This window comes from Natrix helvetica (assembly GCF_964273705.1).
Source record: "Natrix helvetica genome assembly, chromosome: 7".
Lineage (NCBI taxonomy): Eukaryota > Metazoa > Chordata > Lepidosauria > Squamata > Natricidae > Natrix > Natrix helvetica.
Window position 1 is genome coordinate 53,844,611 of NC_138558.1, and position 18,389 is coordinate 53,862,999.

General features: G+C 43.2%; 1 protein-coding gene across 1 annotated transcript in view; it reads left to right on the top strand.

Annotated features, from left to right (window-relative positions):
- The window catches only part of RAB28 (RAB28, member RAS oncogene family), an 87,841-nt gene that overhangs the window by 21,518 nt on the left and 47,934 nt on the right, over nucleotides 1-18,389 (top strand). Inside the window, exons 3-4 of the mRNA XM_081959861.1 lie at nucleotides 9,263-9,351; nucleotides 16,947-17,076. Of these exons, the coding sequence (XP_081815987.1) occupies nucleotides 9,263-9,351; nucleotides 16,947-17,076 (219 nt within the window). The remainder of the gene's footprint in view (nucleotides 1-9,262; nucleotides 9,352-16,946; nucleotides 17,077-18,389) is intronic.

The window sequence follows — 18,389 nt, forward strand, 5'->3', positions numbered from 1 at the left end:
TCCCCTGACACTCCGGTGGCCATTTTGAATAGCTGTACAATTCCAGTGGCCATTTTGAATAGCTCTACAGTTTCGGTGGCCATTTTGGAGACCGTTTATTTGGCACCAAGCCTCTAGAGCACCAGGGACGTTGGAACAGCCTCTCTGCAGATTCGATCTTTTGGGGTGAGTCCCTGAGCCACCAATTCCTATGGCCTACAGCAGGGAAATCAAAGCCAGCCCAGCCCATGCATTTCACCACCGGATAGCCCAGTGGCAGGCCTTCAGGGGCAATTCCTACCAGGAAGAGACCAGCCCCAGAACCCAGGCCCAAAGCCAAGCCCCCCCAAAGCCTCCAAGGTTGCCCCAAAGGCGGAAGACCGCCGCCAACGCTGGCTGGACAAGGAGTTTGACAAGGCACCATACATGGCTTCCCAGCAACAGCCTCAGCCCCCTCCAGAGCGCCCTGCCAGTCCTCATCCATTCATGCCGGGCCCATTGCCCTGGGAGAGTCTAAAGCCTGCTGATCTGTCCTCAGACAGTGAAGGGGAATCACAGGAATCTTCTCATCAGACTGCTTCAGGTCCTTCAGACCCATCCCCGGCTCCTTTGGCTCCTCAACCTTCTCCTGAGGTACAATCTTCCCTTCTACTGCCCCAGGGCCCCCTGCCTGCAACTGGGCTAGGTATGGCCACTATCATCTCTGGTGGCAATTACCTCTGCTCGCCGCATCTCTGAGCTCGCGGCATGGTCCACTAGGCAAGACCTCTGCAGTTTCCATGAGGACAGGGTGGTGATCTGTCTTGACCCCACTTTCATTCCGAAGGTCAACAGTTGCTTTCATAGGGCACAGGAGATCGTCCTCCTTACCTTTGCCCATCTCCTACACATACTTGAACATAAGTGGCACAAGCTGGACGTGTGCTACACACTCCACATATACATCTCTAGGACTGCTTCCTTCTGTCGTTCAGAAGCCTTGTTCATCTCCTTTCATCAGACTAACATGGGTGCCAAAGTCTCTTCCAGGTCTGTTGGATGTTGGATCAGGTCCTGCATCTTTTTTTTTTGAACAACATTTTTTATTGGTTTTACAAAAATTTTAGGAAGAAGGGTAATGGGTAAGGTTACAAATTATGACAGCTACATTATGCAGGAAATGGCACTTCCCCCGGTTCTCATAACTTTCACTTGTTAATACATTAGGTAATTACTACTTAACAATTTTTTGACAGCATATTTTTACTTTATATCTTCCAATAATTTCAATCTATTTTATGTCCAACAGAAAAAATTCCCTGTATCAGCAATTGCATTATTTTTCTAACTCACTTTTGTGATCTAAGTTTTCTCGATGTTGCCTCTTCACCCCCCCCCCCCCCAGCAAAGCTCCGGCACCTCTCGTGTCTTGTGTGTCTTGTGTAGTGTCATCAGCTTTATCTAGGAGAGCTTTGTTTTTTTCCATGAAGGCCTCCGCCTCCATAGTTGTATTAATTCTGATTCTACCGCCCTCCCAGAATACCAGCAGGCCTTCTGGCAGTAGCCACCGGAATCAAACCCCTTTCTTGAATAGTTTCTTCGCTAAGAGCGAATATTTTTTCCTTTTATCTCTAACTTTCTTTGGGATTTGTTTCAGGATGACTATCTCTCTATCCTTGTATTTTAACACTTGCCCCCTTTGTGCACTCAGAATCTCATCTCTTGTAGTCTTTCTAAGAAATTTAATGTGAACCTCTCTTGGAACATTGTGTGTTCTAGCATAAGCTGAATTAACTCTATAGACCAGGTCAATATCCCATCCCAACTGCTGTCTGTCTTTTTTGATATATTCAGCGAGTAAGTTTGTCATAATCTCCCTCAAATCTTCATCATCAACCTCAATTACATTTTGAAATCTAAGGAAAAAAGACATCCTTTCAAATTCCATTTTTATCTGATGGTTCTCAAGTTCTTGGTTTCCTCTCTGGACCCCCCTCACCTCCCCCCTCATCTCAGCCGTCCTCTCCTCCAAAAGGTCCAGTCTGTGAGTTTTGAGTCGTTTGGTTTTGGTTCTCTCTGAGCTGTTCATTCATTTCTTTCAGTTGGTTTTTCAAGTCCTCCTGCCCCTTTAAGAGCTTTTGAAGCAACTGGTGGGTTAGGTCCTCCTCAGGGGCTTTGGGTTGTAGTAGAGATGTTAATGTCTGTTGTCCACTGGGGCTGGATGTTGAGGATGTTGGGGCGGAGCCAGCAAAGCCTGGTTTCCCAGGTGGGGGTCTTTTCGGTGCCATTTTAGTAAAGAAAAACTCAGAGGTGTCTGTGTCCATAGGATGAAATGGCAACTATGAAAAGGGGATAGCCAAGAGAGATCACGAGGCAGGCAGTCCAGACAATAATAGGGACCTTTTCTATAGTTCAACTCCAGACAAAAAATCCATTATTCCAAGTCCAGGGTACAGTATATCAAGAGATATTTCTGGGTGTCACAGAGACAAAGACAAAATGCCAGCAATTTCTATGGGTGGAGTCAAATTTCAAAGTGCATAAAGACAGCGGAAGTGTGCCATCTTGCCTTGCCAGCACGGGATCAGAAGGCAACAAACCGAAAGTTTTCAAAGTTTTCAAAAAGAACAGATCATCACTTCTCTTTCACAATTGCAGCAGGGTATTCATCTGCTTGCTTGCTATGAGTGTGATTTCATTCTAGAGCTCTCCCCCTCCTCCTCCGAGGGCAGAGAGCAGTCCAAACCCGCTTTTCCAAGGGGGGGAAAAATCCCCCTCTCTCCAATCGCACTTCCCAGGAACAGATTGAAAATCTTTAAAAAGCTGTCAGTCCTTCATTAAACAATCAGAGAGGGAATCGGGGAGCGTTTCTATCTCACCACATTGTAGCTGCAGCCTTTGGATCGTCAAATTCGTCCAGCAGCCTCGAAGCGAAAGCCTGGAAGCTCCTTGCGCACCCCCTTTCGCCTCCTGGCACCTAGGGGAATGCCAGGAGCCCCCCCCGGCTGCCGCCGGTACAGGGGACCCCCAGCTAGCTGCCCCCTCGGCAGGGCGCCCCTACAAGGCTCCCTGTGCCCCCCCGATCGAGGGGGCCCCACCAAGAGCGCGAAACACACCCGCTGCTCTCAGCAGCTGGAACCGGAAGTGATCAGGTCCTGCATCTTAAAGGCATACGGAGCTCTCGGACTCCTGCTCCTTCAGCAAGTGATGGCGCATTCAACGTGCATGGTCTACTCAAGCTTCCCTTGAGGAGATCTGCAGGGCAGCTATGGGGTCTTCACCGTCTCTCTTTGTACAACATTATAGACTAGACCGGTATGCGTCGGCGGATGCCGCTTTCGGCAGGAGAGTGCTTAAACAAGTCAGATCTGAACAGTCGTCTTCAGGACAATCTTCTTCCCATCCTTAGTGACGGGACAAGCTTTGGTATGTCCCATCCTGACTGCTGTTTCCACCAACTGGGGAGAATGGGCATTGGTTCTTACCTGAGGTGGAAACAGCAGTGAGCCCTGCCCTTTATCTGATTTTTCCTGGGACTATTTTTATCGGATTTGGAATTATCATTAGCTCAGGGCTTACTGGAGGAGGACGTGAGTGTGTTATCAATTTTTGTCCTAAAACCATGTGATTAACTCTCTTGGTTAAAGCTGGGAGGAACATCAGTGGTACCAGTGATGTCACAACTGTAGACTCAGTTCGATTGGTCAATGGACAGAGACAACCCATCCTGATTGCTGTTTCCACCTCCCGGAGAATGGGCGTATCAGGTAAGAACCAACACCCATTCTTGGCAGTGTTACTGGAGTGGTATACCTCTCCTTCTTTTTGGACAACCATTCTGCAAGATTCCCCATGAATGCCAGCTAGGTTGAGCATTTAACTCCTGAGATAATTGAATTAGAAATTTAAGTAAATGAGGGCAGATACGATATTGTTGCCATTACAGAAACTTGGGATGGAACCCACAAATGGAACGTACAGCTAGAACGATTTAAATTATTTAAAAGAAATAGACCAAATAAAAGAGGAGGTGGAGTTGCACTATATATAAGAAATAACTACATCTCTACAGAAATAGAGCACAACAATGATGAGAACTATCTTGAATGCATTTTGGTCAATATTAAAGGTTGGGGGGAAACGACATTGCCATAGGTCTATACTACAGGTCACCCAACCAAGCAGAGGAAGTAGATGAACATTTTGCTAGTCAGCTAACTATAGCTAAGGTATATAGGAAGCACACCACAATAGTAATGGGGGATTTTAACTACCCTGACATCAACTGGGAAATAAACTCTGCACCAAGTGGAAGATCCAACAGGTTCCTAACAAACCTAGCAGACAAAAAGTAGAGAAGGAAACAAGGGGATCGGCCATATTGGACTTAACAGAGAGGAAATGATAGAAGGTGTTGAAGCCACAGGAACCCTGGGGGCAATTGACCATGCATTATTGGAATTCAACATTATGCAAACACAAGTTGTAGAACAAAGTCAAACTAGAGTCTTGGACTTTAAGAGAGCTAGTTTCAATAACTTAGAGAGAGCTTGGGAAGTTAAGTATAAAAAGAGGGAAGGGGGGAACATAACTAAGGCAGAATATCAGCAAATAGCTCGAGCCTGTAAAGATGAAGTGAGGAAAGCTAAGGCTCACAATGAAGAAAGGCTTTCCACAAAACTAAAAAATAACGAACAAAGCTTCTTCCAACATGTTAAAAACAAGAAAAAAGTTAAGGAAACAATTGGTCCATTGCTGGGAGAAAGTAGCAAGAAGGTGACAAGCAACAGGGAGAAAGCAGAAATATTTAACTCATTTTTTGCATCTATAAAACAGTCCAACCTATCAAAAACAGCACTACAAAAATCAGATTAGGAACACAAGTTGAAATAGGGAAGAAAATGCTGAGCACCTGTCTACCCTAGACAAGTTCAAATCTCCAGGACCGGATGGATTACACCCCAGGGTTCTGAAGGAACTGGCAGATGAGATTTCAGAACCATTGAACTATATCTTTTAGAGATCCTGGAGCACCGGGGAACTGGCAGAGGACTGGAAATGAGCTGATGTGGTTCCCATCTTCAAAAAGGGAAAAAAAATAGATCCAGGAAACTATAGACCTATCAGCCTGACCTCAAAAGATAATCAAGCAACGAATTAGTGAGCACCTAGAAGTAAACAAAGTAATAGCCAGAAGCCAACATAGGTTTGTCAAAAACAGATCATGCCAGACTAATCTTATTGCATTCTTTGACAAAGTGACAAAATTAGTGGACCAGAGAAATGCCGTCGATATAGTTTACTTGGACTTCAGTAAGGCATTTGATAAGGTAGACGATAACCTACTACTAGATAAAGTAGAAGAATGTGGGTTAGACAGCATCACCACCAGATGGATTCGTAAAGGGAGAAAGCAGAACTATTTAACTCATTTTTTGCATCTGTTTTTACACAAAGGGATAAAACAGTCCAACCTATCAAAAACAGCACCACAAAAATCAGATTAGAAACACAAGTTGAAATAGGGAAGAAAATGCTAACTGAGCACCTGTCTACCTTAGACAAGTTCAAATCACTAGATAAAGTAGAAGAATGTGGGTTAGACAGCATCACCACCAGATGAATTCATAACTGGCTGACCAACCGCACTCAACGTATAGTCCTCAATGGAACTGCATTTACATGGAGGGAAGTATGCAGTGGAGTACCCCAAGGCTCTGTTTTAGGCCCAGTACTCTTCAACATCTTCAACATTGTTGATTTGAATGAGGGGATAAATGGGGAACTCATCAAATCTGCAGATGACACCAAGCTGGCAGGAATAGCCAACACTCCAGAAGATAGGCTTAAGCTACAGAAGGATCTTGACAAACTTGAACATTGGGCACTATCTAACAAAATGAAATTCAATGGTAAAAAAAGTAAGGTTCTACATTTAGGCAAGAGAAACAAAATGCACAGGTACAGTATATGTGGTACCTCGCTCAATAGTAGTAACTGTGAAAGGGACCTTGGAGTCCTAGTGTACAACCATTTAAATATGAGCCAGCAGTGTGCAGCAGCTGCCAAAAAACCAACATAGTTCTAAGACATATCAATGGTTGGATAGCCATTTGTCTGAAAGGGTATAGGGTTTCCTGCCTAGGCAGGGGGTTGGACTGGAAGACCAATATTGTTGCTCAGTTCCAATTTCAATTATTTTTAAATTATAAATCCAATAATTAGGCAATTTCTTTTTTGTAAAAAGGAATTTGGGATTTTAATACCAGCATTTTAAATTGCTCTCGATATCACATCTTTTAAATTTGAGAACTAAGTTTCTATTTATCATGTAAAAAACAATATTTTTTCCTCCTTTAATTCTCCGATATTTTTCTTGTGTGCTCGATCGCCGCTTCAACAAATAGCTTTAAATGTACTTTTCACTTGGATTTCTGGGGTCAACTTCCAATAAAAAAAAAAATTATCACCCAGATCACACTCCATTCACTTTCTCCACTCCAGCACAGTCTTGGGAATTCAGGTTATCCCTGGCTTCATTGTGGCCATTTTGGCTGTCACTGTTCCTCGTCTTCAGATGAGGGGGCTTTCCAAGTCAGGGAGGAGAGATGCAGCTCTCCTCTACCTGCCAGGCAGTCCCCGTTTACTTCACGACCCCTTCAGGGTGGCTATGGCCCGAATTTGGACCCTCCGACAGGGAGAGGTCAGAGCTGACTGCAGAGCTCGCGGATCAGGCTTCTAAAGGCGCCAGAAGTACAAGCGGAAATCTCCGATTTATTTATTTAGCACCCTTGTCTACTACCCATGGGGAACGTTGTTTGCCCATTGACATGAATGTCTGCATGGCTTACATCAGAAATGTAAGGTACTCTATTTATTTAGAGACATGGGTATCGATGATTTTGTATACCAGCTACCGCTATCTTTTTAAATAGGCATTTAACAATACTAAAATTAACCCACTTTCTTCTGCAGCTAGAAATGTAGGATCATTTCTCTAGCCACCCACTTCTCGAAGGACTAAATCGTTTCCTTGAAGCAATTTTATAGAAAGATTAACGAACCAAGTTGCTTATTGTGAACCGCCTTTTTTCGTTAGTTCCAGTAAAGATGCAGCTGCAATTTGAAACAAATATGAACTTAATTACAATATCAACATCAAAATGAGAAGTTTATTATACAAATAATATTGTATAGTTCACATAAATGTTCATTTTTTGAAAATTTGCAAAGGTGAATGAAATGAAATCACTGTTTTTTAAAGTTAATAAATTAGTAGGTTTTGTTATGCATTTATGTTAGATACAGTTCAGTCTCAAAAGTCATTTTCTTCATGTGACAAAAACCTCTTTCACTCTCCTTTGAGGGTGGTACTGTACATTAAACAGCAAGACTACATTGCTATTGAAATATGTGCCCGATTGGGGCTTTTGAGGGGAGTGGACTGATGTAGATCAGTATAATGGGAAAAATACTACTTTGTTTAAATTCCACTTATCTATATTAGGTTGTTCAGTGTGAAAGATATAAACAGTAGTGGTGTATAAAACATTTCAAGCTAGTAATGGGCACATTTTGTGCCTGGAACAGTTCCATAATGGCAGAAAGATATTTGAATGCTTCTGGTACTGCTGTTCCAAATTTGAAATAGAGAAGGAGGTAGAGAGATGAGAATCTGAAGATTCTATGGTATATAGCAGATTTTTAACTGCTATAAAAGGCAGCCAAATTAAACTTCACTGATTTCAGCTAGTCAGGTTTCAAAAACAATTGAGAAAATGATACATTTAAATGTGCATGGGGTGTGTGTGTCATGATGTTCGATCGGGTGTAAATACTTATCAACAGATGAAACTGCAAAGAAAAGTTTATGTGCAACTTTTTTTCTCTTAATATAAAAAGCCTTTCTTTTTCATTGTTAAAAATACTTCAACAGGAAAAATTGCTGTGGAGAAAAGTGAAAAAAGTTCTCTTGATAACATGCACACATATCTTTTTTTTGAATTGCATTACTAACAAAGGGGAACATTTTTACCCATGAATATTAACAAATGGTGAAAATAATAATTTGTGACACAGTGACTAGCAAAATTACATTCTATTTTGATTATAGGCTTGTATCCAAAATCTACTTTATGCCTGCTAATTTGGTGTTTTATTTTTTTTGTTTCTAAAGCACTGCAGAAAAAAAAGTGATATGGCTGAGACTGAGTGTAAAATGCCATCCAGTCAGGAATCACCCCCCCCGCCCCATAGCCAATGAATTGTTAGGCAGGCTGAATCCTTCCTGGAACCCCCAGTGCATTTATCACTGTGCCATTGGTAGAGAGTGAATGTGCTCCATGAGCTGTTGTTTTTTTGTTTGTATGGCATACCAATGCCTTTAATCACATTATCATTTTAAGAGGTGGGATTTCTTTAAGATGAAGTAGTTAACAGTTTTAGAGCACTTATTTTATGCCTGACATTTTTAAAAACCTAAATATAGCTGCTAATCCTTTTTTTTTTGCCCAATTTAAATGGCCATAATCATTTTGGAATAACAGAATAATTGTCTTCTGCGGATATTGTGCTGGCCCTGCCCTTCGGACTGCCACCAGATGCAGTGAAGAGGAAGCATGGATGCTGAGAAGGGTCACTGCATCTGATGGCATCTGAAGGGCTTTGCTGTAGAATGCATTTGCCTTGGTATCTTAAGTAGCTCATCTTTTAAACTAATAAACTACTTCTGTGATGCAACCTGTGTTTGATAATTTGGGTTATTAAGACTGCAATACTGTACTTTTCTTTGGAAATAAGTAACATTGATTTCAAGGGGGGGTTATGTCTGAGTAGATATATGTCAGGACAGCACTACCAGAGTTTTTCATCTTGAGCAAAATTTTATATTTCACTTTGTAACATTTAAAATGTTTTAAATATCATTTTGTATTTCAATATTTTATTTTCGTTTCATGGCTTAGAAAACATTAGCTGGGCAGCCAAATAAATTTCCATTTCAAATTACCATTCTGTGTAAAAACAATTTATTATGTACAAACTGCTGCTTAAAAAGCAAGTGACACCTCTTAATGAATTTCAGCATTCTTTGAAATTTGACATATTACAGCCAAACATGTGTTGTGTGCAGTAAAAAAGCTTGTTGCTAATCTTACTTATCTTTTACAAGACAAATTAGTGATGAATGTATATAGGTATATTGTATAGGATTTCAATACTGAATTGTAAAGATTATTTTTATCTGATTCTGTAACTCAGCTATGCCTTATACATCAGCTTTTTGTTTCCCTTTTCCCTTTTTTAGGAAATATAAATGTTACTCTTCATGTATGGGATATTGGAGGCCAAACAATAGGAAGCAAGATGTTAGACAAATATATCTATGGTGCACAGGTATGGTTAAAGAAGTATAAACTACCATAGTTTCTTACTGTTGGTATTCCTAGAATGTTTATTTAAAAAATAATAATTTACCAGGGACGTGCAGTCAGGGGAGGCAGGGGAGGCAGAGCCTCACCTCTCTTCATGAAATAATAGTATATAATATTATATACTATATATATATATATAATATTATAATATTATATACATCCGTCCGGCCGCGCCCGGGAGCTGCGGAGGCAGAAATGTTGTCGGCGCTGCCGGATGACGAAGGCACGAAAGCGACAGTCGCTTTCGTGCGTTCGTCATCCGGCAGCGGCGACAACATTTCTGCCTCTGTCCTCCGCAGCTCCCGGGTGCGCCCGGACGGAGGTAGCCAGAATGGCGCAAGGCAGTCCGGCGGGCGAGCAACCGAGGATCAGGCTGCCTCGCTCGCTCTTTCGTCCGCCCGGACCGCCTCGGCGTCGCTGTGGCTACATCCGTCCGGCCGCGCCCGGGAGCTGTTGTTGGCGCTGCCGGATGACGAAGGCACGAAAGCGCAGCTGCCTGAATGGGAAAGCAACGAAAGGGGCTGCGCTTTCACCCCGCTCAAGCCTTGCTGCCTGCAGCCACTGCCCGCCCTCGCTGCCCCTTTCGTTGCTTTCCCGCCCGCCCTCACTGCCCCTTTCGTTGCTTTCCCATTCAGGCGGCTGCGCTTTCACCCCGCTCAAGCCTTGCCGCCTGCATGAGAAGCCGCCTGAATGGAAAATGGGAATGGGAAGCGCAGCCGCCTGAATGGGAAAGCAACGAAAGGGGCAGCGAGGGCGGGCGGGAAAGCAATGAAAGGGGCAGCGAGGGCGGGTGGTGGCTGCAGGCGGCAAGGCTTGAGCGGGGTGAAAGCGCAGCCCCTTTCGTTGCTTTCCCATTCACCCCGCTTAAGCCTTGCCACCGGGCCCCATGGAGCCGCTTTTCCTCGGCAGCGATTGATGAAGCCGCTTGACAACCACACAACCGGCCCGCCGCCTCTCAGGTCTTTAGGAAGCAAATGCAAAGCAACCCACTGCCACGGGCGCGCGTTTGTGGGCGCCGGCGGCTGCAAGCCTTGGATGGGCTCTTCTTCTTCTTCCTCTTCTCCCACACCCCTGGGAAGCTCCTGCCCCCATTTTGTGCGTCTCCCTCCCTCACCCCGATTTTTTTCTCGGAGTCGGCGGCTCGGGAAAGGCCCGCCCTGTAGGTGAGTCTCTCGTTTGATGTGGGGCCATTCCTGGGAGCCGGCGGGTCTTTTGCTGGCTGCCAAAGCAGGGCTTCGCTGAGGTGACGACACTGAAGAAGCCGTGCAGGAGGAGTTAGGGGGATGCAGAAGGCCCGAGGGAGCTGGGGATCGGGCTTTGGGTTGGTGGGAGACCTTGAAGGAGTGGGGGGGGGGAAAGGGACTGGCGCTGGTGGAGGAAGCAATGCTACGCGGATCAGTGCACTCCGCGGTCCCCTTAATGTTCACTCAGGAAGGTGGGGAATGGGACCACGTGTGCTGGAGGCTGAGGCTGCCTCAGCCTCCTGCACACGTGGTCCCATTCCCTGCCTTCCTGATGACGTCACCAGCCTCACCAGCCATAACCCTCACCGCACGTCACTGTAATTTACAACATAACTTTAACTGAATATGAAAATGTGAATATATAAATGAAATTTATTTGAAAGTTCATTTTGCAGATCAAGGGTTATTTTGGGCAGTGCTAGAACAGTACTTTTTTATGAATGAGATGAATCCCTAATAGCTCTCTGAAACAGATGTTGCTTGCTCTATCTCAGTGATGGCTAACCTTTTTTGGCTCCCTTGCCAAAAGAGGGGGAGCGCAGGGGGTCTTGCGCGGGTCTACCACACCATAATGCTATGCACGCAACCCAGCACACATCCCCGTGTGCCCGTGTAGTGAGGAAGCAAAAGATCCCACGAAGCTACTAAGCCGGCCCTTAAGGGAATAGAAGTCATTGAATTCACCCAGTTGCAAGGCAACTCCGACCAAGCTTCCCAATCTTGGAATGGAGAGCAATTGCAGGACAAATGAGCCCTTGATAAGTCATCCTACCATACCTGTAACAATCGCAGTTGAATTAAGTGTACTTTCCTGGGGCGAAAGGAAAACTGAATTGCATTATTGGACTCAGGCTGCACCAGGTACCTGGTCAGCCCTGACATAATGGAGAAACTGGAGATACGACTCAAGGAACTAAAGGTCCCTGTGACATTTTTTCATCTAGATGGCTCAGTATAGGGGTGGCCCCCACAACATTGGTTATAGAATCTGTAGAGAGGAAGATGGGGCCCCATGAAAAACTATTAGTTTCATAATAGCGTCAAGTATGTTCAGGCCCATAGTGCTGGACTTAACATAGCTATTAAAGTGAAACCCCTCTGTAAATTGGAGGAGGTGAATATTAAAAATCAGGCAGAGACCGGATGAGGACTGAAAGAAAAGTTGACCTTGGAGCTCCATGCGCCACCCATTAAGAAAGTGAAAGGGTAAGGAGCTTCAGTAGTGCACCAACAAAGTCAGATCCTCAAATTCCCAAGGAGTATTGGGACTTACAGGAAGTTTTCAGTGAAAGGGACTTGGGTAGACTTCACCCTCATCGCTCCACAGATTGCTCCATAGAAATAGTACCCGGGGCCAAACTGCCTAAGCCGAAATTGTACTCTATGACCCCAAGACAATTAAATGGACTCTGAGCCTTTATAGACAGGAACCTTTCACAGGGTTTCATTCAAGCGGCAAAGTAACATATGGCAGCACATGTACTGTTTTGGGAGAAAAAAGATGTTTCTGCCTATGCATGGATTACTGTAGGCTAAATGCCATTTGGATTGAAAACTTCTACCCTCTTCTACTGCTTGTCTATCTAGCCAAGGGAAGGGTTTTCACCAAATTAGACTTAGGAGAGACATACTACTGTACACATCAAGGAGATAGATGAATTAAAAACAGCCTTCAATTGCCTGCTGGGATGTTTCTAGTTCTGCATACTACCCTTTGGGCTATGGGGGGCACCCACAGTTTTCATGATTAATGAGGTCCTTCATGATAAATATAAAGTGATCCTAGTGTATCTAGACAATATTTTAATCTACACTGAAACCCTGGAGGAACACATGAAACTAGTGAAAAAACTCTGTGCCTCTACGTTACACACAAATCTCTCTTAAGTGCAAATTACACAAGGAAAAGACTATTTGGGCTACTTGATTTCTCATGAAGGGATTGCGATAGATCCCAAGAAGTTGTGAGCCATGCTAGAATTGGGGACTCTGTGCACCCGGAAGCAACTCCAAAGCTTCCTGGGGTTTGTTAACTTTTATTGACAATAAGACTACCTATTATTAACCTTTTAAAGACCAAGTGAGAGGGGAAACACAAACTGAGTCAACCTCTCAAATGGACAATGGAATGCCAAGTGGCACACAAAAAACTTAAAAGACTGTTCACAGCCGAACCTGTGCTGAAGCACCCAGACCCAAATGTCCTATTTGTCATTCAGGCCGACACTAATGATGTGGTAGTTGGGGATGTCCTTCTCCAGAAAAAGAAGCAAGGGATCCTGCAGCTGTGTGCTTACACCTCTAGAAAGCTATCTGAGACTGAGCGGAGGTGGGCGGTCTGGGAAAAAGACGTGTACACTGTACTGTGGGCTCTCCTCACATGGACACTTTTTTTTAGAGGGTAGTAAAGCCTGTTTGGACAGATCATAAGAATCCAGAAGCTCTGAAAACACCTAATTAATTATCCCCAAAACAAATGTGATGGTCTTAATACTTCAACCAATTTAATTTCATATTGCACTATCTTCCGGGAGGGGGGGGGGGCTTTCTAGCTGATGCCCTCTCCTGGTTACCTCAATACAATAGCTCCAGAACTGACATTGTCAGCCCTATCATCCCCTCCAGTCAACTCTCTGCCCCTTTGATCACCTGGGTTCAGAACAATCAACCCTCAGATAGCCAATGACCTACAGATGACAGTGAAAGAAGCTCTGAATAAAGATGAATGATTTGAAAACCACCAATCAGAGTGCACTATGTGGGATGGTCTCCCTTGGTTTAGGACTAAGTTATATGTTCCTGAAAGCCAACATCCTTTGATCCTTTAACACAGCCATTACTCCAAAACAGCCGGGCACTTCAGGTTCGTGAAAACCCTACATTTAGTAAAACATCAGTTTTGGTGGCCATCTTTGAAATAGGACATTGAGAATTACGTTGCCAGTTGCTCCATCTGTTTCTCAGCCAAGGGATGACCAGGGAAAACCCCTGGCCTTCTGCAGCCAGTGGCAAAATCCCAAGACCCCTGGAAAGACATCTCTATGGACTTTATAGTGGAACTACTGAAAAGTTCAGGAAAATGGTGATTTGGGTTGTCACCGATTTATTCTCCAAGAAGTGCACTTTATTCTACAGCCTAAAATCTCTTCAGCACATATGCTAGCTAAACTATTTGTGCAACACATTGTTCTGACCTAGGCTTCCTGATAAAGCATAAATCACACACTTAGTCCCAAAAGCCCTCTAAACTGCTGTGAATTATGGTCATTCATAGCCCGTAATGATTCCCAGTCAGTGAAGAGTCCGACAGATGTCTGCCACAGTCTTTCAGGGTAATGCTGATAAGCACCCATCTTTATATCCCTTGAAACGCTGCCAGAGACTTAATTGCCAATTAGTTTTGCAAGGCCAAACAGAACACTGAGTCAAATAGAGCTTCAGAGTTTGAACCAACCAGAATGAACAAATTGCTTCCTGCAAAGGCTCATTTCCATTTGCTCCTCTTTTATGTCTTTATGGGAAGGGCCAATCATCTCCAAGCCTTACTCCCGAGTCAACCCTTTTGTCTTAATTGTTCTTGCCTTCTGGCAGCTCTGCGCATATGTACACTGGGATTAGACTCACACAGTTCTTCTGTCTTGCTGATGTCAGGCTCCAGAGGCTCTGGAGGCAGCACATCACTACCAGATGGCCTTGGCCCCCTCTCTGCCTCCAATGCAGAGCTCTCGTCCGAGCCTTCCCCAGACTCCAGGACTGGCCCATGCCCCCCCCCCCCAACCTCCTCATTGTCTGACTCTGCTGCTAGCTTTGCAGGCTGCCGGCGGACCACAATACACATACAGACTCCATGGCCTCTTCAACAACTCATTTTGGGACTGCGGAGTGCAGATCATTTTTGGCAAGGGTTTCTGAAATTGCTAGGCACCACATAAGGAGTCAGGATAATGCTTACATCATCTTCAAATAAAGGGAGGCTGTGAACGTATGAATGGTGTTCTAGAACAGTACCTTCACTTACATTTACCAACAGGATAATTTGGCGATCTCCTGTATTCATCAAAGAACAGCACAGTCAAAGAAATTTTAGACACCTGTAGACATAGAGGAGAAGTACAGTACTTAATATCATGGAAAGATTCCCCCCCAAGACTGAAAGGGTCAATGCCCAACACCGACTCCGCAAATTCTATAAAAAATACCCTGACAAACCCCATTGAAACCCCCATGATACCCTAATCATTTTTTTATTTTTCTGTTTCAGAACTAAGCTGCTTTTTCAAATTGGGCAGAATGTCAGCTGTGCCACACATTACTTCAGGTTGGCTTTGCATGGATGACATCCTGCCATAAAAGGGGAAGGGAAAAGTAGGGGGGGGGGGTTGCTAAGAGTGGATGACAGGAACCAGAAGTTCCAATAGTTGAGAGATCCAAGGATAGTGTGAGAACGGAATGCAAAGAGACTCCAATTTTTAAGACTGTTACCAAAATGTCTAATTTGAATACTATTGGACACTGACCAAATGACCAAGGGGAGAGGGTCTGGGACAAGAGAAAATCACTGAGTTTACATAGGAATATTCAGATCTTGCTTTGCTTATGCTGTATCCACTTGGCTTTAGTAAAAGTATACCTTTTCTTACCAATGGAGTTCAGGGTCTTTCTTTCCTAAGTGCCCAAGCTGGGACACAGTTGCCCTCCTCCTGAAGTTAATCTTATAGTAATCTTAGCCATCATGACAAAAATAAAATAAAGCTTTCAACTGGCAATATCTGAAGAGCTTTTTCCTCACCTCTATGTTGTATAATCTCTGGTTTTGCTTTCTTTATCTAAGCTGAAATTCCTTAGCATACAGAAAAAGGAAGGATGAAGTGCATTTAGAAATTAATAACATTTCTCTGACATTTTTCATGTAATTTTTAAAATCATCCTTATTTGATATACCTGCTACTATTTTTAATAAAGCTGCCGTAAGAGATTTTACTGTTTTGAATGTGTTATAGATGTAATATTGATTATGACAATGATGGCTAACCTTTTTGGCACTGAGTGCTGAAAGCATGTGCATTATACCCATAATATAATGCACATCCCCCCCTCATGTGTGCCCCACCCCCACACATGTCTCCTGCATGCATCCCGCCTGCCGCGCATGCGCGGCAGAGACCCAAAAACCAGCTAGCTGGCAGGAGGCACCCACGCATGCCTGGCGGAGCTGAGCTGGGGTGATGGTTCGTGCCCGTAGAGAGGGCTCTGTGTGCCACCTGTGGCACGCGTACCATAGGTTCGCCATCACGGGATTATGATAATCTACAAGCTAAAACCGAGTTTAACTGCCAGTGTCAGTATAAATAACTCAGTTATTCTCATTTATTACCCAAGAAGCTGGATTAACCATGATATTATTGTTGATCTGGATCTGAGTTAAAAAGGAGCTCTTCCAAAATAATTTTAAATATATGTATTTTATATTCCTTTCAGATCTTTTTAAAATTGGTAATGGTTGTATTATGTTGTGCATATTTTATAGTTACTTACATTTGTGAATGTTGTTGTACACCACTTTTAAAGCCCTGTACATGGCATGGGTCTAGGCTGTTTGAGGAATTGTCTCACCCATCCCCACGTGCTGGCAAGGAGGCATGTTGTGGACCCTGTTGGCCAGGGAATTCTCCAGGAGAAGAGTCTTCTCTGCCACAGCTCCTGTCCTTTGGAACATCTTGCTTTCTGAGGCAAGGTTGGCTTCCACCCTCCTCACCTTCTGTAAAGGTCTAAAGATCTGACTAAGTCAGTTGTCTTGGGGCCCCAATTGGGGAATATCATGCTTGAGGGGGGTTGGTAGACCAATAGTAGATCTAACCTTCCCTGTACATTCTGCTCCCTCCCTCTCCATCTTTTAGTCATAATATATTTTTATCATGATCAGTTATATGTATATTTTATGGTTTTATTGCTTTTAATGTTGTAAGACACCCAGTCGCCTTGTGGCTAGATGGGCAGCAAAAAAATTCAATAAATAAATAGTGGTGTAGTAATCTAATACATAGATAAAATTCTCAGTATTATACAGTTGAAGCAGTCTATAAGCAAAACTAAAAAAATATTTTTACTGTAGCTGTTTTATCAACATTAAGAATGAAAAAACATTTTTAAAACAGTATAATTTTTTAATTACTGGATTTTGTATGGAATATGCTGATATCTGTGTGATATACATGAACTTGAAAGTTATCTTTCCCCTTGTGCAATTTATGCAATTTAGTTGTCTGATTTTTTGTCATTAGTATTGCTCTTCACATAAGCTTTTTCTTTCCAGGCTATCCTTTTGGTGTATGATGTTACGAACCAACAGAGCTTTGAAAACTTAGAAAATTGGCATAATGTTGTAAAGAAGGTCAATGAAGAGTCAGAAACTCAACCACGTGTGGCCCTTGTAGGCAATAAAAGTAAGTTTTAAATTGTTATTTAAGTAGAATCTTTTGATTTACCTAAAATGCAGATCAGCAGTATTCTGTCTGTTCACAGGTCTACAGTAGCGGTGTGAGTCCCAATTTTGCAGGCATTGGTACATGTGTGGTCTCTTTCATTTTACTGGCACCATGTTGCATTGATTTTGGCAGTTTTAGAACTGTAAAATGTAGTATTTCATGCATTAGACCAAATGGGGAGTGCTGGGTTGTGACAGCAATCACAATGTTTAGTTTGATGGGGGATATCACTTCATGGAAATAACTTGCTTCAGTGATTATCAGTATGACATTACCCATAAAATTTGGGAAATTTTGCCAATTTATTTTCCTTATTTTATTTTTAATACAAAAATTGCTTTTTATTGTTTGGAATCCCTCTCCTTAATCCATGACTGATCAACAAATTGTGCCTAACTTTTTCCTACCTTTGTAATAAGTAACAAATAATACACTTTTCTTATGAAAATTGTATGGTCAACATATTACTTGGTAGTCCTTGACTTACAACTACAACTGAGTTCAACTGAGTTTAAAATCCTTGCTAACTTTTGGGAATGGGGGTGAACTATTTACATCAGTTCCGATGGCAAACAAGGCCTTGCCTGCAGAAAGATGACACCAGATCAAGGAAAATAGCTCATTGAATTTTCACAATAGAAGACCAAGAAATTATCTGTCTTCATCAGGAACCAGACAGAGTGGCCTTACTGCAGCGGTTAAGAAAACTCACCTTCTCCTGCCTCAGGGCAAATGAACTTCAGCATGATGCCATAGAACTCCAAGTGAACAGTAGCTTGCAATGTTTTGGATCCACCTAGGAACCTAGTCTCATTAATTCAGGGGTGTCAAACTGGTGACCTGCGGGCTGGATGTGTCACATGTAGAACACACCCACCCCGTCTCCTCAAAGACATAAAATGTCACGATACATCATGATACGTCACATGAAAGATATAGTTTGACATCCGTGCACTAATTGATCAGTGCTCCGAAACATTTCAACTACAATATGACCTGGATTCATAAAGAATATTTGGCAAAATTGTTTACATGATCAGTTTCCAGGTTTTGGGGAAAAAAACTCTCACGCCATCAGGGCCCTGTTAGCTATTGATGCCATATGTCAAGATGGTGCCGCCAACAGTAGCCTTGGTGAAATATCCCAGGGTTTCAGATACAGAGGGCAGACAGAATTGCAGAAAGAATTGTAAAATTGTAAAAAGAAGGGAAGGGGGTCTCTGTTTTTATATCAATAACCGATGATGCAAAAATGTAACTACATTAAATAA